At 44.6% G+C, this 23125-nt stretch overlaps 1 protein-coding gene across 1 annotated transcript; it reads left to right on the top strand.

Moving 5' to 3' along the window:
* Positions 1–21167: 21167 nt before the first annotated feature.
* Positions 21168–22106, top strand: LOC129340648 (olfactory receptor 11H6-like). The gene has a single exon (XM_054995557.1). The coding sequence runs from the start codon at positions 21168–21170 to the stop codon at positions 22104–22106; it is 939 nt and encodes a 312-aa protein (XP_054851532.1).
* The last annotated feature ends 1019 nt before the right edge of the window (positions 22107–23125 follow it).

Here is a 23125-nt window from a genome sequence, read left to right as displayed (position 1 = left end):
GCATCGTCTTCTCGAATCTGTATCATCAATATTTCCAGAACCAAAATAAACAACAATGGGGACAACGGGCAACCTTGTCTTGTACCTTTACCTATGCTCAATTTCTTAGTCACCTCGTCATTCACCACAATTGCTGCACTCTGGTCTTTATAAATTTCTTTCACTGCTCTTATGAATCTTTCCCCCATTTGTAGCTGTTCCATGGTGGCAAACATAAAGTCCCAGTTCAAATTGTCAAATGCTTTTTCAGCGTCTACGAAGAATAAACCAACCTCCTTATCGCATCGTTTGTCATAATATTCAATAGCATTTATCACTGTCCTTAAATTGTCTTTAATTTGTCTATTTGGTAAAAAAACAGCTTGTTCCTCTGCAATAACTTTGGACAACCATCCTTTTACTCTTTCCGCCAGTATCTTCACAAAAATTTTATAGTCATTGTTTAATAACGAAATAGGTCTATAATTTTTAACATTGGTCAAGTCCTGTCCCTCTTTAGGGATCAATGATATGTTGGCCTCGCCCCAAGTATCTGGAGTCCTTTGATCCTTCAATACTCCATTGATCACTTCCCTTAAAAATGGCACCAGTTCGTTGGCCATTACCTTGTAAAATTTAGCTGTAAGTCCATCTGGGCCTGGCGCCTTTCCCAAATTTGTTGACTGTATTGCATTCCTTAACTCTTCTTCCGTTACTTCACTGTTCAGTTTATTCCTCCATCTTTCCGAAATTACTGGGAGCTTCATTTTACCCAAATAACTCGCTATTGAGTCTTTGTTCACTTCTTTTTTATTATATAACTTTGCATAAAATTTATAAAAGGCTCTGCTAATAGCGGTCTGTTCCAGGCAAACTTTATTGTCATCACATATTTTATTTATTGTCCGCTTCTCCTTTCTCTTCTTTAATTGCCACGCCAAATATTTCCCAGGTTTATTTGCCCCTTCAAACAACTTTTGATTCATTCTCTTAAGATTCCATTCCAATTCCTTATTGTTCATTGCCGTCAACTGCTCTTGAAGGATTTTAATGTCCTGATATATCTTCTTTTTCCCTGGTCTTTTCTTTAATTGTATCTCCTTGGCTTTTATTTTTTCCATAATCTCCTGTCTCTTCTCTTTTCTTCCTGGCTCTTCCATTTAGATCCATTAGAATGCCTCTAATTACTGCCTTATAAGTGTCCCATACCTTGTTGGCTGGTACTTCTCTGTTCATATTGTACTGTATGAAGAATTTAGTCTCCCTTCTCAGCGTCTCCATGTTTTCTCCCTCTTGTAACAAATCCTCATTTATTCTCCATCCTCTCCTTTTAGTTCTTTTCCCGAACTTCCACATAATTGGATTATGATCTGAGCCTACCATAGGCATTATTTCCACCTCCTTAGTCCAAAGCACTAAGTCCTTTGAGGCCCAGATCATATCAATTCGTGACAACGTTGAATGTCTCGCCGAGAAAAACGTGTATTGTCTGCTTTTAGGATTCTGTCTTCTCCAAACATCTTCTAAAGTTTCCTGTTGCATTAATGCAAAAAAAGTCTTTGGGAGTAGTCCCCTTTTCTTTTGCACTGTTGCTGATTTCTTGTCCTGCTCCAAATTAGTAACTCCATTGAAGTCTCCTGCAAGAATTATCTGGTCATAAGAAAGTTCGTCTAATTGCTTCCTCAAATCCTCAAAGAAGCTTTCTTTTGCTCCATTAGGTGCATAAATTCCAATCTCCACTGCTAAAAATCTGGCTTCCACATCTCTCACCACTAATTTTGGCTGTAGCTCCTCTTTTATATACAATGCCACTCCCCTTTTTTTCTTTTTAGAGGCCGCTACAAAGTCATTACCCAATTTATTCAATTTAAGATATTTTACATCCTGCTTTCTAATATGGGTCTCTTGTAAACACACAATATCACATTTTTGTTTCAATAGCCAGTGGAAAATGTTTTTTCTCTTGTTAGGTGAATTAAGTCCATTTCCATTCCAAGATAAAACTTTACACTCCAATATTCATAGCCTTGTTGTTGGTAAGTCGTTTTCATTGTCCCTAATGAACTTTTCCATTTCTAATTCAGATCTGATGCGCTTTTTCACTCCCCCAAATTCAAAGGACATTCCTTCAGGCAATTCCCATCTGTACCTTATTTTCATGTCCTTCAGAATCTGGACTAGAGCTTTGTATTTTTTCTGGTCTAGCAGCACCGATCTCATGATGATAACCGTCTTGCCATCGACCTCCAATGGATCTTGAAATTGCTTACTCACAATCATTTCTCTTGTATTTCTGGTCGTAAACTGCACAATCACGTCTCTTGGTAGTTTCCTCTGGGTCGCGAATCTTGAATTTATTCTGTACACCACATCTAGGATAGCCACAATTTCCTCTTCCCCCTTCCCCAGGTATTCAGCTAACACCTCAGTGGTCTGTTCTTGGGCCGTCTTTCCTTCCACTTCCGGCAAGCCACGAAACCTCAGCTGCTTCTCCATATGTTTGCTCTCTGCAACTGCCATTCTTCCCCTCATCACCCTCATCTCCGTTCGTTGTGTGTCTGCTAGGGTCTCCACCGCATTTTCCACTACATTGACTCTTTGCTGTGTCGCTTGCAGGTCATTTTGTATTGTTTCCATACCCTTCTTCACTTCTGCCAGTTCATTCTTAAGTGTCTCTTTAAACTCTTTCACCAGCTCAGGTATCATATCCTTAAGCTCCTTAATCCCTTCTGAAAGTTTTTTATCCAAGTTCTCTATCGCCGCTTGCCACTCTTTTTTCGACATCGTGGGGCTTGCTTTACCTCGCTCCCACGAGTCTGCTCGCTTCCTTAGCTCCGTGGCACTTGGCTTAGTGTCCTTTTAGTTTAAATGTCCCGGTCTTTTTCCAAAAAAAAAACCTTTTAAAGAGTCCAAAATGTTGGGCGTCTTTTCTCTATGGTTCCTCTATGGTTTTTGTAATCCAATATGGCTTACTTCCTCTTCCGCTGAAGCCGCAGCTCTTCCCCTTTCAAAAATGGCGATTCCCTTCTTCCTGTCATCCAGAAAGGGCCGCTTCTCTCCAGCAACTCTATCACTATTACGTACTTCCTGTTTCCCGACTTCCCACAGCAGTTCTCGCGATGGTTAAACTTTCTCACAGCCTGATATCTCCTTGTAACCACAGGTATGTAAAACAATAGTCCAATTTCTTTAATAACTCCGTTTAACTTAGTCCTTTTTTTAATATAGTTCTTGCCGGATCCTCCCCTCCTTGTAATCAATCTGTTGCAGTTTAAAAGTCTACTGTAATGCTTCGTTGCTTTAAGTAATCTGTACCGTTTCAAGAGATAGTGATCTTTACCTTCTCAAGCACTTTTCACGGGTTGTAATTGCTGTTTCAATCTCAGATTCCCATCAATTCTTCTTGTCCCTGTTGAAGCTTGGGCATGAAGGTCTTATGCCAATTGCATTGGCTCCAGGACTGCCGCAGAGATTTCAGCCGACCTGTCTTCGGGTGGGACCTCAAGGGACGGGAGGGAGTCCATTGCGCAGGACCCCCCTTCGCCCGAGATCAACGCGCCCTGAGGTTCTTGAGCGTTCTATGCCTGTTCTCCGCCTGAGAACAGTTGGCCGCGGGCTCTTTTTGCCCCGCCGGCCGTCAAAACAGCAGCCCGGACAGCTCAACACTTAGAGCTGCGTTAGACCTTCATGGATCCCAAACCGGAAGTCCACACCCCACCTTTTTCTCAGCCCTCTCCAAAAACCCATTGCCACCCTCCCTGCCTTCCCCTCCTCACCCCACCTGTCTCTCAGCCCTCCCCAAAACCCCGTTGCCACCCTACCTGCCATCCCTCCACAGACCCCTCCTGCTTATCACCTCTCCCCAGACCCCCCTGGCCCCCACCTGCCAGGTCTTCCTAACTACCACCACCCCACCAGCCGTCTCCAGCTCCAGTTTTTTTAGAGCCCGTTGTATTTATTTGTACAACGGGCTTTGTTTCTAGTACGTTATAACACCGGGGCCCTTCTTGGAACTCCAGGCACAAATATCTCCCCAGACCACATTCTTCCACAGTGGAATTTAGCTTGGTCCCAGATTTCCTAACAAGGTCTATGAACATGAATTGTTTCTGCAAAAATAATATTCTGATTACAATACTTGTTGAAGGATTAAATTCATTCCATCTCAGATTTAAGTCTTGGCTTGGAAAGTAGAGCGATGCATTTCCCAATGCCCAAACATAACCTTTTAACCCTTTTTACATTAGCTCACTTATGGCTCTTTCGATGCAGTGCTGAGTGATCGAGTTCAGTTCCCGTCTTTGTACCAGATGTTTCCCAATGAAAATATTCAGTTTCTTGGGATCGTTCAGCTGCTCAAGCATTTTGGATGGACGTGGATTGGCCTCCTCACGTCCGATGATGAGAGTGGAGAATCGTTTCTGCAGACCCTGAGACCCAGGCTCCTCCAGAACAACATTTGTCTCGCTTTCACACAAATGATGCCAATTTTATACAATAAAGAAAAAAATACTATCAACACAGTCATGGAAGGCTTGTTATCTTCTCTCGTATTGAAGGAAGGGAATGTCATTCTTGTCCATGGGGATTTTATGTCTATGCCAGCATTACAAACATTTCTATTTACGTACGAACGTCATTACTTCGATCCAATGGAGCGGGTATGGATCATAACTGCTAAGCTGGCTTCCACAGTTCTGTTTCGTAGGGACGTATTCATAGCAAAATCCCTCAACGGGACTTTGTCTTTCCATCAGCACACAAACGTGGGTCCAGGATTTGAGGATTTCCTCGACAACATCAATCCCCTTCATTTTCCTATGGTCTTCGATTTCTGGTCAGTGATATTTAACTGTAATTTCCCCAACTTACCACAACGCTGGCCAAGCCTTCCCCTCTGCACTGGAAAGGAGAGATTAAGAAGCCTCCCTCCACGCATATTTGAAATGAGAATGTCTGGCCACAGTTACAGTGTCTATAATGCTGTTTACTCCTTAGCACATGCTCTCCAGGCCCTGCATTTGTCAACTTTCAACGGGAGAGCAAGGGGATTTGCAGAGAGGAGAAAACTTGAGAACATTCAGCCATGGCAGGTGAGTCTCAGCTCCTATCAATCACACCTCATCCTACTTTTGGGTTCAGAAAATAGCTTAAGGAAGGGGTTTTTCTAAAAGCAAGATGTATGCATTTTATGCATTTCTCTGAAATTAGTTTGTGTAGGCTCACACAATTCATTCTTCTTTTTGAGTTCAATCCATATTGAATCTGAACATCCAAAGATACTTGTTATCCAATTGTGGGGCCTGTGCTTGTCTCAAAGGAGGGTTTGGGATGGATAAGCAAAAAGTGCCAAAGAGAGTGTTGAAGCAGTTCTATCCCATGACAGCGAGTTTGCTTTGCGAGACCTTGTTCCTGAGAATGTTTGGAAGAGGCATGCTGAAACATACTTAAGTGGAATTCTGTGAGGAATCTTTTAGTTCCCTTCTGCTCTTTCGACAGGAATACATGCCCAATTTAATGAGCGTAGTTCATTGTACATGTATAAATGAAGAAAGAGATAATCATTCTTGAGGTAATTCCCTTCATAAAGTTCACTTAATTCCAGTTCAAAAGGGAATGAATTTGGGTAGGCAATATTTTTCTTCTCCAGCACCAAGAAGTGACAGAATCAGACAGGCCTTATTTTGACTGCTCAGTGGCTCTTCCAAGCTCATGTGCCTTCATGGTTTCAGTCTCTTCTATTGCTGCCCAAATCCATCCAGCTTCCGGCCACTCCTGTGGCCTAACAGGAGGGACAATGCTGTGTATGTTGAACAAGTATTTTGGGCAGTCATATGGGATCCAATATGAATCAGTATCATGGCTTTGGAGAAAGAGGTCTTGTACCTGCCAATTTTCCATTTGTTCCCTTCTGTTACCCAAACAGTTGGTCTCCTAATTAGCTGGGAGAATTAGCTTAAGGAGAAAAACAAGAGGAAGTAACTGGGAATCTCCACCAATGTTTGTGGGGAATATTACCTTAAGAGAACTGGCAAATAAATCATGTAGATGTTCAACTAGAGAGGTTTTTATTTAAAGGAAGTAAAAGGTAAGCAAATAAGCACAGAGTAAATGGCACTCATACAGAGCTAACTAAGAGGAAGTTATGGAGGAAAGGGAAAACAGCATTTTCAAGAAGGGCAATAGATACTATTCATGAAGATAAAAGCAGAGGAGCAGCAAAATAACCCAAAATTCAGGGGAGAAGTAGACCCAAATGAACCAACTGGTATCTGGGGAATCCAGATACAGGGTCTGGGGCTTGCTGACATTTATGGCCCCCAAATAATAACTTATTGGATGTCTCTCAAGGTAGAAAAAGCACTGAGAGTTTTAACAAGTTTATCAAAGGTGGACTCTGGGTGTAAAAAGGTGTTTGATAGCCATGTATCTACTGGATGGGAATAGCTCCCAGGTTTTGGGTTCTTAAGGTAAATGGGTGGTGTGGAGAAAGTGAGTCAGGTATGTTTGCAATGATAATTTTCCAGGCTTCTGCCTAGCTGGTATCCCCTTTGGGCCGTGCAGTGCCTTACATTTATCCTATAGGGGAAAGGTGTTTATGAGGAAAGGTGTATATGGGGAAAGGTATGAGGAGAGATCTGACTGCTAAAACTTAAAGGATCCCATCTCAGGACACAGCAAGTCCTGGAAAGACAACCTGTCCAATATCTTCCATCAAACGTAGTGAATGTCAGGGAAGGGTGAGAGGACAGTCTTGATGTGGCTGTCAAGGCTTGCCGCGGCTGCTGCTGGGCGTGGCACTGGGTGGTCTGCTCCTGACATCACAGGGGGGCCAGGGATTCTGCAGGACCCTGCTCTGTGGAAGGAGGGGTGGTATACCTCACCCTGACTCCGTCTCAAGCCACTTGCTGGCCTGCTCAACCTGGCCTGCTTACCCCCTGCATCTTCCACCATCTCTTCCTCCCAGGACTCTCCTTCAAGCCTCCACTCTCCTTCTTGCCTTTTCCTTGGCTCCACTCCAACTCTGCTCCATCACTCCTACTCAAACCCACCACCTCAGGGCTCTTCCCAGCCAGCTTTTATAGGGCTTCCTTCTACTGTCCCACCCCTCTTCCAGCCTGGTCTTGGGCTGCACCAAGCAGTTGCAGCTGGGGTAGCTGATCTGGCCCCACTGACCAGCACCAGCTGTGCCTTGTTCTCTGGCTGCCCAGCCTCCCTGCCTTGGCTGATTGCTGAAGGCATGTCCAGCTGCAGTCCCCTGGCTAGCAGCCCGGCCTCCCTGGCTGAGCTGATGGCTGAAGGTGGGTCCAGCTGCGGCTCCTTGGCTGGTTGCCCAGGGCTTCCTGCAGAGTGCCTCCAATAGCCCCACCTGGAGTGGCTTGGCTTTCGGCAACTCCTGGGCCAGGCTACCATTTTCTAGCTGGGGCGTGGCTTTGGGTTGTTGGGGCTGCTTCTCCTCCTCAGGTAAGGTCTTTGGGTGGGTGATTGCTGGGCCCCCAATCCCTCTGCCCTTGCCCCCTTCTGCCTTGCTTAGTCCCCTTTCCTTCCCCAGGGGAGTGGGAATCGCTGGACTCCCTCTGTCTCCCCCTGCCTCCTGAGGCCCTGGGCCTTTGCCCCTTGCCCCCGGCACAGGCAGGTTCTGGCACCATTTGCTCGTGGGAGGGGTTAACCTGCTGTTCCCCGGCTGCCCCCTCTGCTTGCCAGTCAGACTGGTTGACCTACTGTCTGCTGGCTGACCAGTTGACCTGCTGGCTGCTGGCTGCCCCCTCTGTTTGCCCATCAGCCCGGTTGACCTGCTGTTCCCTCTTGTCAAGTCTGGGGGCTGGGGCTCAGACCCCAGACAGTGGCGCAGTCTCAAACAGCGAGGGAACATCTCACACAAGATGCCACACTTGAGATGCACCTGGAGAGAGATTGCTAAAGAATTCCTCTGGGTAGAAAATACAAGAGAGTGGAGAATAGACTTTGCAATGCAGAGATCAGGATTCTGCCCATTCTAACCTCACATGGTCACTCAATGTGCCCCTTCTCTCCATGTATTTTTTCTCCCCGTTGGCCACCTTTTCCCTCCCATCTAGCTGCACTCTTTTCTAAGAAAGGTTCGCTTTAACAATAGCGCCGGGGATGAGATCTTCATTGACAGAAAAGGAGGACAACTCATTGGGTACGATATCATCAACACAATCACATTCCTCAATAGATCCGTACAGAATATTCGAGTTGGAAAGGTGGATCCCCGGGCTCCTGGAGGCCAAGAATTCACCATTAACAGAAGTGCGATTGTATGGAATCACAAATATAATCAGGTGGGACTTCTTTACACTGAATCTGAAATATTACAATCAGAGAACATTTCTTTAATTAGAGTCCCTTTTCAATACATTTCTCCCTGAAAAGACACCAAACTGCTTACAAGAATTAAACTACAATCTAAACACAATAGAACACACCCATCATGTAAATGAACAAAGAAGAATATTCAGCTGTATCTCTGGGTCCATCCTGAGTCCAATGGTTCAGCTTGTCCAAAACCAAAGGGTCTCGATTATTTAATTACTCATTGAGTAAATAAAGATTTCCTTTTGTCTGTCCTAATCTTTTGGTAATTGATTTGAAAGATGCCATAAAATTCCAGCTTAAGGGCAGAAAATTTGCTCTGTATTATCCATTTTCTCCACCAACTTCAAAGTTTCATAAAACCAAAAACGAGGCATACTTAATGAGGTCAGTGATCATCCATCTTTTCTTGTCTCATAAACTTCGTGGCCTTTACTCATGCAAAAAGGAAAAGAAAGGGGGAATCCCAATCACAGCTCCAAACGTTTCTCCACTGGATAAGTTGTTGAGGTTTTGGAGATTCCACAAGTCTTTAGGGATGTTCAAACAACCATCGAATCTCCCTTTCCCCTAAAAGATTTCTTCCCATTTTGGCTCTTTATTTCACCATGACGCCTTTCTAAGTCCACATTCTATGCAACTTGTCTTTTCAATTCAGTTTCTTCTAGTGGGAGAATTTCCCAAACCTCTTGGTTTGCTGCTTCATTCTTGGATGAGCAATTGGAAGTTTTGTGGTGAGCTAGACGGGAGAGCCCTGTCCAAACGACTTAAAATGCTGGATTTTATTCATGGTGCTACATATCTACTCTATAGTTTTAAGTGGCTCCTCATCAACTTTAGATAGGGTCACCGTAAACTTACCGTCGAATCACATAAGCAGACAGGTCTGCAGAGTGTACCCCACCCCACCTCCAAACTTTGCAATGTACAGTAAGAATCAGCAGCAAAAAGCATAAAGCCAGGTCCCTCCCCCAAGGACCTTTCATTTTAAATTTATACAGCGAGAGAGAGAAGCAGACAGGAGTTGAGTTGAGTTGAGTTGAGTTGAGTTGAGTTGAGTTGAGTTGAGTTGAGTTGAGTTGAGTTGAGTTTAACCCCCCTCGCAGCAAGTGGGCTCAGGGCGGGATACAACAACGGTAAAAATACATAGGATGAACAACATTCTCAGAAGCATAACTTTCAAAATTAAAATCAAAGGAATTCAAACATGCTAGGTGGCTAGGTGGCTAGAGGTAGTACAAAGCTGAAAAGAAGACCCTCCATGGCTAGGCAGTGCTTGTTAGAAGCAGAGAAATAGAGTATCTACTGTACCTTACTCTTAGTATCCTGTCAGTCCCAATGGACCCCTCTGCAGCTTTTGTTGACAATGATAATGGCATCCTTTTGGGTAGCCTTTTGAGGCTGTGACAGATGCTACTGGACCCACATCTTGCTCTTCTACAATAGACAAACACGGCTAGCCACCTGAAACTATTTCAAAGGACAGTGAGACAAGGAAAGCTAACACCTCTGTAAGGTTCTGCCAGATGGGTCTCAATGACTTCACTGCATGAGTCCAGAACTGCATGAGTTAAAGTTTTATTGATAATCCACTAGTTCAGCAGTGCATTACAGGGTCCTTGCCAGGATTGAAATTCTGTGCCAAGCCACAAACCTATATTGAAATCTAAGTGCACAAAGATAACACCTTTCCTCCCTTCTTGGAGTTCAATCTTCATTTTTTCCTGGTCCCCTTTGATCTCATTCAGTTTGTGGATGCTGCAAATTTGAAGAATGCCCAGAGATCAAGATATGCTTGCTCACACTGCACACTACAGCATGTTGCAATGGGGGGGGGAATAGGGGGTAATCAGTCACCCATAATCAACACCCATATCAGGACATTATTTGCATTACAAATAAGAAGTGATGTCACTGTGTCTGGTGATGCTCTAGCCTTCATCCCATAAACCATATTTTTTGAGTCAATGTTGGAGTGTTGCCCTTGTGCAAAGGTGTCACTTCTGAGTCACACTGAAAGAGATATCATGGTGTTTGAATGATGGTGAAAATGTACCCCCCTGTTCCTAACAATCCCCCACCGGTTTTCAGACAATTCTGGCTTACAGCTCTAATTCTACCCCATTTTACGTAGCTATATTAAGATCTTTACCATGGTTAACATAATGTAATTACAATATAGTATAATAATAATCTCTATGAATAAACGGGGGGGGGGGGGGGTCGAGTGTTGTTGGAAGTCAACAGAGAATAGGGGGAGGGGAGGTGTGGGGTCATACATTTAGAAAGGTTCAATTTGGATAAGTTGTATGTATTAACCAACTATTTTATATCACCTCATCCAATAAAATCTATTTACAAAAAAGAAAAAGAAAAACAGAAGTATTGGAGCCACTGGAAAGATGGATGCTCTAGGACTGAGAGAGGTTTCCTAGACATCTCTGATGGGTCTTCAGATTGAATTAACATGAGAAAATCATGAAGGACATGCGGGAAGGTTCTTGGTTGAGTATATGAGGCAAGGGGTTTAAACTTAAAATTGGAATTATGAAAGGGGGAAATGACCTCACAGGAAGGGGAAGTGGAGCAGGAACAGATTTTTGACTGTCATGTGGCAGCACAAGATGTTGAATCATCTAACAATTGAGCTGCCCACCCAAGTATTAGCCTAAAATCTCCATAAATTTGTGCCTGCTGTTAGGAGGTGCCAACTTCAACATGTGTCAAGCGCTGCCAACCTGGATCCAGGAAGATTGTTGAGGAGGGGAAAGAAATCTGTTGTTATAGCTGTTCTCGGTGCCCAGAAGGGAGCATTTCTGTGCAAATCGGTAAGGAAAGCAGGAATGATTATCTGAGAAAAAAGACAAGAGCTTAACATCAATGTCAGTTCTTATATTCATTCCTTATTTTGGTAAAAATTGTACAAATGGGTTCGTGAAAATCTCATTTCTTGAACTGGAGAAGAAAATAGGAGGCCCATGGGGCATACTTGACCTGACAAAGGGTTCCCCCCCCCCCAAATATACCAATTTCTACCTCTTCTTTCAGTCCAGATTGTATTTTCATACATGAACTATTGTGTGGGTAACTCAAGAATGAAGGAAACTAGCAATGGGTATTCTTGTATCATGTATTAAGGACTGCTTTCTCTACACACAAAGCAAATTCTAAGATCATATTACATTGATAAAGATTTTGTGTAAGATCAAGCTTACAGAATACCTTTGTCACTGTTATCTTCCTTGTTAATTTCAGATGCTGACCAATGTCAGAAGTGCCCAGAGGATCAGTATCCAAATGAAAAACGAGATCACTGCATTCCCCGAAGCATCGACTTCTTATCCTATGGAGAGCACTTGGGAGCAGCCTTGGCTTCCTTGGCCCTTTTATCTTCCTTGGCCACCGTCATGGTGATGGGGCTCTTTGTTCTGCACTGGGACACTCCCATCATCAAGGCCAACAACAGGAGCATCACCTGCACCCTCCTGGCCTCTCTGCTGCTCAGCTTCCTTTGCTCTTTCCTTTTCATTGGTCAGCCTGGGAAGGTCACCTGTCTTCTGCGGCAAACTGTGTTCGGCATCACCTTCTCCATCTCTGTTTCATGTGTACTGGCCAAAACCATCACTGTGGTTCTGGTTTTCATGGCCACCAAGCCAGGAAACAGCATCATGAAACAGGCAGGGAAGAGGCTGGCAACATCTGTTATAATTCTGCCTTCTCTCATTCAAACTGGCATCTGCACCATCTGGATAGCAACCTCTCCCCCATTCCCAGAGCTTGACATGCACTCCCAGATCAGCCAGATCACAGTGCAGTGCAACGAAGGCTCAGAGGTCATGTTCTACCTTGTCTTGGGCTACATGGGCTTTCTGGCCATCATCAGCTTCACTGTGGCTTTCTTTGCCCGGAAGTTGCCTGACAGTTTCAATGAAGCCAAGCTGATCTCCTTCAGCATGCTGCTCTTCTGTAGTGTTTGGGTTTCTTTTGTCCCATCCTATCTGAGCACCAAAGGGAAATCCATGGTGGCCGTGGAGGTCTTCTCCATCTTGGCCTCCAGTGCTGGCTTGTTGGGCTGCATCTTCTTCCCCAAATGCTACATTATGTTAATGAGGCCTCAGCTGAACACCAGGGAGCAACTGGTTAGGAAAAAAACCAGTTTTACTTAAGCTTTTCATCTCTTTTCATGTGGGGACATTTTTCTGTGGTAGCAGTAAACCGTAAATGGAAACTCGTCTTTTGCTTTGTGGAATTCCGGAGATGGAAACATACATGAAAAAATACTTTATTCTGGATCAATATAATGATGTTTTGGAATGTTCACACAATTCCAAGATTCTCAGGCATTCTGAACCCCTCTTCCCAACAGCTAATCTGTGTCATTTTTTTTTCTGTTTTGTGATCAGAATGAGCAGCTATCTTGTTTTTCTTTCTTTTTCTCTATTTCCCAGGCAGTGGCATGGGGGAAATGGTTCCTTGGCCATCCCAGGCACAGGGCCCAGAAGACATTCAGTTTTGTCTCATTCTTACTTCCTTCCCTCATTTGTTGGACCAGAGCTTGGTTTTTATCTGTCACTAAAATGGATGGGAGGGCCTTGTTCAGGGGCCCATAAAAGGGGACCTCTTGGTCCAGGTCACTTGATCTTGGGAAGTTCTACAGCAGACAGGCAGCACCAGCATGCCTTCAATATTGGTGCCATTTGATTTAAAAGGAGCCAGTCCAGTCAGCCATGAAGAAAAGTCCTCCGTGGACTATGTTAAGACAACTGCTGTCCTAGCTTGTTCCTTCTTGCTTGTGGAAGGAAACACAGACCATGAGAAGAAATGTTTTCAAACAGAGTTCTTGGTAGAAAGGGAAACGTTGTCAGTCAGTCACTGTAAGATTAGAAATATGAAATTAATACAGACAACATATCATGTGCTGTGATTTTCTTTTTGTGTCCTAATAACATCCTTTATCGTGTTTTTGCTCCTGTGGTCAAAAACATTTAAAATAACACAACTCACTTCACCGTTTTTGACAGCAATTGTGTTTTGGGCGATTCTTTAATGTGAAGTGAGTTGTCTTTTTTTTTTGTAAGCTACTGCTGGCATGCCCTTTGGTGTGCCCCCCTGCTGGGTAACCTAAAGCTGTTCAAGAAATAGTGTTTTCGACAGGAATTGTGTTTTTGTGATTCTTTAATGTGAAGTGAGTTGTGTTATTTTTGTGTAGGGGGATGCTGGAATGCCCTTTAGTGTGCCCCCCTGCTGTGTAACCTACAGCTGTTAAAGAAATGAAGTGTTTTTGACAGGAATTGTGTTTGTGTGATTCTCTGATGTTAAGTGAGTAGTGTTATTTTTCTGTGTGGGGGACTGCTGGTGTAATGTGTCACAATGCTTTGCCTACTTGTACTTTGAAAGTGAGAAAATAATTGTTTTAAAACTTTCTTCAGTGTGTGAATAAAGTAGAAAGTTGAAAGACAAAGAGTTGTGGCAGGAGAATCACCTTTGGGGGCATAAAATGGCCCCCCAAAGTGGGAGCTGGTTGAGCTTTGGTGGAGGGTGGGAGGACAGGTAGGAGATGGGCCCCTGAAGTTTGGGGACATTTTGCATGCAAAATGCCACCCCTAGCCACACAAGCCTCTCTTATTTCCCCCATAAGAAATAATGGAGAAAGGGGTGCTAAGAGCAGCATCTTTGGGAGGCCATAAAATGCCCTCCCAAAGTGGGATCAGGTTGGGCCTTGGTGGAGGGTGGGAGGACAGGTGGGAGATGGGCCCCTGAAGGTTGAAGGCATTTTGCATGCAAAATGCCACCCCTATCCCCACAAGCCCCTGTTATTTCCCCCATAGGGAATAGTGGAGTGGAAGTGGATAGGGGCACCTTCTTTGGGAGGCCATAAAATGGCCCCCCCAAAGTGGAATCTGCCTGAAACTTGGTGGAGGGTGGGAGGACAGGTGGGAGCAGGTCCCCTGAAAATTGGGTGCATTTTGTTTGCAAAATGCCACCCCCAGCCACCTAGAAAGATGACCTGTTTTTCCCCATAGAGAACCATGGAGACTGAAAGGGGATGGGGCACCTTGTTTGGGGGGCATAACATGGCCCCCCAAAGTCCAATCTTTCTGAAACTTGGGGGGTAGTTAGAGGAGAGTTAGGAGAAGGTTTCCACCAGGTTTGGTGTGATTTGGACAGAAAATGCCCCCTCCCCAACTCCCGGAAAGCCGGGAGAAGGTTTTCTCTTTGAAAACAACGGCCGAATGAAGCCGAAACGTGAATACTGAAATGGCTTGCAGATTCAGTATTCCCTGAATACCGAAACAGTTAAAACTGAATCAGTTTTACCGAAACAGGCAGGCCTTGCACACCCCTACTTGACAACTGACAAATGCAGGGCATGGAGATCATGTGATAAGGCGTAAACAGCATTCTAGATGCTGTAGCTATGGCCAGACATCCAGACATCCACTTCAAATATGAATTCAGGGAGTTTTCTCTCTCACATACTGTATGGGGGCCCACGGGTCACCACAGATGTTCTCAACTTTAAGTTGGCTCATGACAGCCCGGGAGTGGTAGTGGCTAAGATCCAAAAGGAGGTGCATGCTGGGCAAGTGGCTGGCCCATTCAATGCGCCTCCCATTACCAACCTAAACTAAAAATTCTGGATATTGATATAACATCTTTACAGACAAATGAGGCCCTAAGAGTTATAAAATTAAAACTAAAGGATCTTGATTACAGCAGTACTCTCCAGAGAGCCAGACGTACATGTTCGGGCTTATCCCTGGGACTTTCACCCCCAGAGGCTATTCCATCTTATTGCTATTCTTTAAAGATTCCAGCTCAACGCAGAGCCTTCACATTGGCTAGACTTAACTCCTTCCCCTCTAAAGTGCTTTCTGGTCGTTTCTCTGGACTCCCTTATTCTGAACGAGTTTGTGACTGTGGACAAGGAAAGTTAGAGACCTTGGATCATATAATAGTTTTTTGCCCTAAGTGGAGTAAGGAAAGAGAGAGATTTATTATTCCTATTATGTTAAAAGAAAAGCTTCCCTTCCTTCCTTGGGCAATCTCAGTGTTATTGTCTGATAACTTTCCTGACAATCAAACCTCTGCTATAGTGGCTTCCTTTTTAGCCACAGTGATAAAGAAACAAAATCTTCATGAGTTTAGATAGTTTAAAGTGATAATGACGAGTTATGTCTGTGTGAATTGGGTATGTTCAAGTGTACAGTTCATATTTTGTTGGTGTTTGTATGTCTTATGGTTTCGGCCGGAAAAGCAATAAACATATTATTATTACCAACCTGAGGGTTTCCCTACTTGGCATGGTACCAAAGAAGGTGCTGGGAAAGTTTCAGCTGATACACCACTTGTCCTACCGGAAGGGCACCTCTGTGAATGAAGCGATCCCAGCAGAACTCTGCACCGTGCACTATGCTTCTTGTGATCAGGCAGTTAATTTGGTGTGGGCCTGTGGCCATAGTGCATTCATGGCCAACTATAACATTCAATCTGCCTTCCGGCTACTGCCTGTCCACTCAGAGGACTGGTGCCCCTTGGGGTTTAAATTTCAGGACAAGTGGTATATCGTCAAGGCCATGCCTATGGGTTGTGCCATGGCCTGCTTGGCCTTTGAGACCTTCAGCACATTCCTCGAATGAGCACTGAAAGATCTGGCTCACTCCCCATTCATCTCTCACTACCTGGATGACTTTGTCATGGCGGGGTCGGCAGGCAGTGGCGAATGCCAGGGGCTCCTAGGCCTGTTCCCAGAGTTGGCTGGGGAGCTAGGCATCCCATTGTCCCAAGGAAAGACCAAAGGTCCCTCCACCTACTTATCATTCCTGGGGATAAAAATAGGCTCTGTGCAGGGCACCTGCAGACTACCCTTTATGTTCTTGGAGATATTTCCCCTCCTAGTCGCGATAGTACTCTGGACGGACTAGTTCCACAACAAGAAGGTTCTCTTTTGGTGCAACAATCAAGCAGTGGTGCAAGAGGTGAACAGGCAGACTTCGCTGTCAGAGCATGTCGTGCGGCTGGTATGCAAACTGGTACTCCTGAGCTTACAGCACAACATTGTGTTGGGAACATGCCACATACCCAGGGTTGACAACAACATAGTGGACGCCCTTTCTCACTTTCAGGAAGACAGGTTTCGGGAGATGGCACCAGATGCAGAACAACACTCAGACCCCTTCCCGGAGGACCTGTGGCAACTTGGGAACATCAGATCCTGCAGGGAGTATTGAATTCGCTGGCACCAATGACCAGGTGGGCATACAGGGCTGCTGTCTCCGCATTCACGGCATTCGTCTCCAAGCAGCTCAGCCGGATGGAAGGGGATGTGCCAGAGGAGACCCTATTGGAATACCTGGCGTGGATGGATGAAGTGAGATACACAGCCAAGACCATTAGAATGCATGTTGCAGCAATCTCATTTTTCTGCAAGGCAACAGTGCAGGCAGACCCAACGGGCATGAGCGAACTGGTGGCCGTGTCAGCTGGGAACCAGACCAGCAGGGCGTTGACACTGGCAGGCATCTCGCTCAGGGGTGGTGGGTTGCTCATTAAGGTCCAGTGGTCCAAGACTTACCAGCAGGGGTGCAGAGCAGAGGTTTGGCTCCGTGCTGTGGGGGGGGGGACCCTTGCCCAGTACGGGCAGTCAAGGAATACCTGGACAGGCGACTGGCTACACCCAGCCAACTCCTGGTGTATGCCAACAGTGGACTTCTCACCAGGTACCAGTTCACCGCTGTTCTCAGATCGAGTCTGAGAGCAGCAGGCCTCCCACCAGTGGAATACAGGTCCCACTCATTCTGCATTGGGGCAGCTACCACAGCAGCTGAGGTGGGTTTGTCTGCCAACCATATTAAAACCATTGGCAGGTGGGCTTCCCAAAGCATACGTGGGTTATGTCAGGAGTGAACATACTAGCGTTGTGTGATCTAGTTACAGGCACGGCATCCCCCAAGGAAAGATGGCACGGCTGGTGACATCATAATGAGATTGACAACTGGAACAGCTCAGGCAGGGGGATGCAAGTGGGCCCCCTGGAGGTCCTGGCAGAGATCTCCAGGGCCATTTGTGCCGGTCGCCTTCAGGGGCTGGGGAGGAATTTTTCCCACTAGGGCCCAGATTGGCCAAGGCCTCTTGGGGTTTTTTTGCATCCCTCTGGGCATCAAAGTCGGGGATGCTGGGGGTGAGGGGTGGCTCTATCTTTCCTAGTTGCAGCAGCTGGAGCATTGGTGGGAGTCAGGCCTGCGCCCTTCCTCCTGTGGTGGGTTTTGAGACATTGGGCCAGATCCCAATAGGGTGAGTGGACCTTCAGGACTGCTCACCCTAACGGATCTGGAAGCAAGGGTTGCCAGGCAGGGCCGGTGATGGAACAACATGTGCCAAGGTGCCGGCAGGATGCCAGGCCAATGCTCCTTCCAGCTGTAATCAATAAAGTTGTGGCCATTTCTAACCCAAGCAAGTGTCTGGTGTGATTCTTAGCCTCTACGCAGCCTGACATAGCATATAGATGACAAAGCAAACAGACCACAAGGAAGGATGGGAAACATAGAGTTTTCAGTGGAAAGGGAAACTTTTTTTTTATTGTCAATCAGTCATTGTAAGAGTAAAACAATAATACTATTACCAAGTTCCATGTTCCCTAACAAGAATCAGTGGAGAGAACTGTTCCTGTGCCAAGAGATACCTACTTCAAACTCCCTTGTTCAATCTGATTGACACTACAGGTGTCTTTAGATTAGAGGGAGGACTATGTCCTATGCAAATTTGGTGCCACTGTCTTAAAGAAAACTGCTGCCCCAGAGCCTCGGACTGGTTCCTGTTTGAAAATAATAGGCCCCAAACTCCAGAACCTCAAAAACTACATGAATTTGAATTTTGGGGTGTTGGCTCAGTTGCTTTCCTCCATAGTAGGTCTGTTACCAGAGACATGCAGCAAGGCCTAGGCCAGAAAAGTTTGAGAGATCCAGTGGAAATGTAAACAGAAACTCTAGTGCACTAAGGGAAAGATTTCACCAACCTTTCCAGATCTTCTTTTTCCGGATCACTTCCTTATTACAGTCACCATTCCCATAGAGCTTTGTTTCATCATGTTGGTCTCATGACATTCAGGGTAGCCATTTTGGGTGGTTAGAGGCACCCCTTCCTCCTCTTTTCATTAGCAGAAAAGCTGGCTGGATTCATCCCCAATTTCAGAGCAAAATCCCAGCTGTTCCACCTATCCCACTTGGAGGTGTCAGTACACAAGAAAGCAAAGGCCTTGTTAATGACTTGTTCTTTAATAGGGGGAATTAGTCTCAGAGGAGATCCTGTTTTGATAGAAAAAAAACTACCCTCCATAGAGGGTACCCTCCCAATGGTCATTGATTTCTTGTATTTTAAAAAACAATCTGTTTAGGAAGGGTAAAATAGCTTGCAAACTTTTAAAAACCAGATTTCAAGCAACCTATGCAATCTACATGCTTAGAAGCCAAGGGCATCCTTCAATGCTGTCTCTTCTCTATCCTCTGCCAGGACAACATCTAAGGCCAGAGTAAGATACAGAGTAAGATTCCAGTATCAAATCTCCATCATATCCTTCGCTGGTTAGAGAGCACTTCATCATGTGCCACAGCAGCAAAGAAATGTGGGAAATTTCCAAAGAAAAGGAGGTTGAAAGAAGAAACTTAGAGGGAGGTTTCCAAAGGTGTCATCTCTGAAGAACAGGTGAACAGGTCTTGCATCAGTCTGCATTCCCAGGAGACAACAGATTGCTTCAAACAAACTTATACAGGTATCATGTTGTTATTTAATATTAGATTAGAATAAACCATAACTATACAAGAGGAAGCCAGTGGTCCCTGGAAAGCCCGCTGGCCAATTTTCAGTGATCCACTTGTTGTTCCCTGATATTTTGGCAAATATTTTTGACCTAATATTGACCGAGCAGCAAGCATTTTTCAAACGAGCTCACTTTCAGGATCGCTTAACACTGCTAAATTGTGACAAAATTTTACTTTTAGTTTAAATTACATAGTTTCTAGTAAACTGTAGATGACCATAGAAAGCTAAAATCTGGTCGAAGCCATTCCACTTACTATAAGGGATCCATACACACCTCATTGGAAATTGTGCCATAGCAATTGTTTACCATTCAGTTTCCATATGCTGACAAGACAATCTAATCATGAATGGCTACTTTCAAGCAGCAATGATGCAATATCCAACAGTGAGGATGCAGCCTTAGTAAAGACACATAGACAACGGTTTCACTCCAGTCGGCTTCCTTCACCTGTACAAGCTATTTTTACATACAATGGTGTTCCTTTGATGACAGTCTCATGCTCTGCTTGGAGGCTAAGCCATGTCATATCAGCAAATGAATTATCCATTCCAAGCATCAGATGGAGCAGCTTTACTTTACCATTGAACGCTGGAAGACTAGCTCGGTGTAGTTTGGTTCTGAGCTCCAGATGAAGCTGACTAGGGGATACAGGAAACTTCTGAGCTCCAGATGAAACTGACTAGGGGATACAGGAAACTTTTCTGTTAGGTTTTGACACTTTGATTCCTACTTGAGGTACAGAAATGGGAATTACTACCAAGGTAAAGGAGGGTGAGGTGGGAACAGAGACATGGATGTGAATGAGTGCCACATTCCAGAAACACAAAACAAATGTTGATATTGTATTGTCGAAGGCTTTCACGGCCAGAGAACGATGGTTGTTGTGGGTTTTCCGGGCTGTATTGCCGTGGTCTTGGCATTGTAGTTCCTGACGTTTCGCCAGCAGCTGTGGCTGGCATTTTCAGAGGTGTAGCACCAAAAGACAGAGATCTCTCAGTGTCACAGTGTGACACTGTGACACTGAGTCAGTCAATCTTTATTACGGTCATAGACCCACTGTGACACTGAGAGATCTCTGTCTTTTGGTGCTACACCTCTGAAAATGCCAGCCACAGCTGCTGGTGAAACGTCAGGAACTACAATGCCAAGACCACGGCAATACAGCCCAGAAAACCCACAACAACCAAATGTTGATATTCCTTATCAAATTACAGCTAGAGAAGGAAAGAAAGGAGAGGAAGATTCATGCAAAGAATCACCAATTGCCAGTGGCATTTCTGATTTTCCCTGATGACCAGTTCAGCCGAATGCTTGGATCAGCTTGATCCTCATCCCAAAGGGATGGTGTGTGTTAACTTCATTGGAAAATTTCGGTGGGAGAGGGCTAGAACTTGAGAATGAGAATAGGGCAGTAATGAAGAGAAATGTGAGGAAACCTGAGGGCCGAGGAAATTGGGGATTTTTAGTGAGGGAAGGGGGTACAGGTGCCTGCTTGCCAATGCTAGAAGTCTCCAAGTCAAGATGGGGGACCTGATGTGCTTGGCCTAAGAGACAATGTAGTTATACTGGCTGGGTCAGAAACATGGTAGAATGGGGAAAATTAATGGGTCATTGTGATCACTGGATATAAAAGTAATTGACATGACAGGAAGAAATGTGCTGATGATGGTATTGTGCTGGATATCCAAGAGGAACAGAGTTAAACAAGCTAAATAACATTAGAGCAGAGAACTCCCTGACAGGAGACCATGGGTGAAGAAACTGGAGTCTGGCCCCTAAGGGTTACTTACAAGTGGGAGAGCAAGATTCAGGCCCAGAAACATCTGAAAAAATAAACTAATGCTACTGGACCCAGATGTTGATATTCTGTACTGACCAATACAGCCACTCACAGTGTCTTAATCTATCTTACCTCACAGCATGAAGATAAAATGGAGAGGAGAATTATGAGAGTCTGACTGAGTTGCGTAGAGGACGGGTGAGATAAACATGTGATAGAGAGATGATTAATGTCTGTATTGTCTGGTTCCAGATGGAGTTGGCCAACGGGACCGGAGTGCAGGAATTCATTCTGATGAGCTTTGGGGGTGGACAGCAAAAGCAGATCTTGCTCCTTGTCTTTTTTACCATTCTCTATGTGCTCACTTTGGCTGAGAACATCACCATAATTGTCCTGGTGCTTTTAGACACCCATTTGGCCCGGCTTCCCATGTACATCTTACTGAGCAACTTCTCCTGGCTAGAAATGTGTTATGTGAGTGCCACAGTGCCCCGGATGCTCTTTGACCTGACATTCCCTCATGGAATCATTTCCTTCCATTCCTGCTTCCTCCAATTCTATATTTTTTTCTCACTAGGCAGCACCGAATGCTTCTTCCTCTCAGCCATGGCTTTGGATCGGTACTTGGCCATCTGCTACCCTCTGCAATACTCACAAATTATGTCCCAAGACTTCTGCTATGCTCTAGTACTTACTTGTTGGGTTCTTGGTTTCCTGTGGCATGTTTTTCCTGTCATACTGATTTCCAAGTTGTCCTTCTGTGGCCCCAATGTCATTGACCATCTCTTGTGTGATCCTGGGCCAATTCTGTCCCTGGCCTGCCCCCCACTAGGAATTGCCCCCAAAGTCTGTGAGGTTTTTATGAATGCTGTGGTTTTAGGCAATGCCTTCTTTGTCGTGCTGTCCTACAGCATTGTAATTCTGACCCTACTGAAAGCTTCTTTCCAAGGCAGCCGTAGAAAGGCCTTCTCCACCATATCTTTCCATCTTGTGGTGGTAACGCTTTTCTATGGCTCAGTGGCAGCCGTGTACTTAACTCCAGCTGGAAAAAGTCAATCGGAGATGACTAAAGCAGTGACGGTTTTCTACACAGCCATTACACCCTTTCTCAACCCCTTGATCTATTGTCTGAGGAATGATCAGGTGAAGGAGGCCCTCCATAGGTTGCTGAGAAAAAAGGTATCTATATAAAAGAGCAGAAGCAAAGAAGAAAATATAACATTCAGCCAGCCTGTCTAAAAAATACAGTTAATGTATTCACGGGTCATCAGGAGAGGCATCTTCTCTATCACTTTTATTTTGTATTGGACAATCAGGATGCAAGAAATCCCTGAAGAGAAGATCAGGGAGGAGTTCAACTGTAGCCAGAAACTACCTGCCCCTACAAGGAAGTTAACTTTTCACTTTCGAAAAGTGAGTAAGAGTAAAAAAAACCAAAAAACAGGTCAATATGATTTAAGGGGTAAAATATAATTGTTTGTACTTTCATATGGCAACCTCAATTATTCATATGCTCCTTGAAATGCAATAAACTTAATTTGATGAAAAGATCAAATATTGTTGATTTTTATGTTTGTAGCCACAGGCTGTGTTTGTGTGTGAGTGCATGTGTGTGCATGCATGCATGTGTCAGTGTTTGACCCAGTGCCAAACTAGATGCATTCTTATTTTTTAAGAAATAGTTCCACAATCCATATGCATATGGAGCAGCACAAACAGGGAAATAACTTTGTCCCTAGCACTGTTTCAGCATGGAAAACCACTCCCAGCAGCTCCTGTGCAGTTGCAGGGAACCAGACTCTTAAAATAGAAAATGTGTCTGGTTTGGTTTCCAGATACGATAGTTTGAGATGCAGAAAGGTGTACTAGATAAATTAAGGGCACAATGCCGCATATTACTAGTGGGCTATTTTCTCATGGTTTAGCCACATTAAAATCACAATCCGCTTGCCTTGGAATAACCTTTTAAACACTGAATTCTCTTTAAAATATATCATATTAAAGTAAATTATTTTATAATCGTACCCACCACCTTGAATTTTATATGTCATCTGGTCCTCAAATCAAAAAAAGAAAGAGATCATCCAGAAAAATATCCCCCCCCCCCCAATTGTGGTTAATGGAAAAATTAATTTTTCTCAGTTACATGAACCAAAGTGCAATCTCCACAAAGGAATTAAATATACAACTGACCAATTGATAGGTAGTGT

This window comes from Eublepharis macularius, chromosome 12 (assembly GCF_028583425.1).
Source record: "Eublepharis macularius isolate TG4126 chromosome 12, MPM_Emac_v1.0, whole genome shotgun sequence".
NCBI classification, from domain to species: Eukaryota; Metazoa; Chordata; class Lepidosauria; order Squamata; family Eublepharidae; genus Eublepharis; species Eublepharis macularius.
The sequence above is the reverse complement of the archived record's forward strand: the minus strand, read 5'-3'. Positions and strand labels throughout refer to the sequence as shown.

Excerpts from the sequence above, each read along its gene's own strand:
- LOC129340648 (XM_054995557.1), top strand. The coding sequence starts at position 21,168 with ATGGAGTTGGCCAACGGGACCGGAGTGCAGGAATTCATTCTGATGAGC.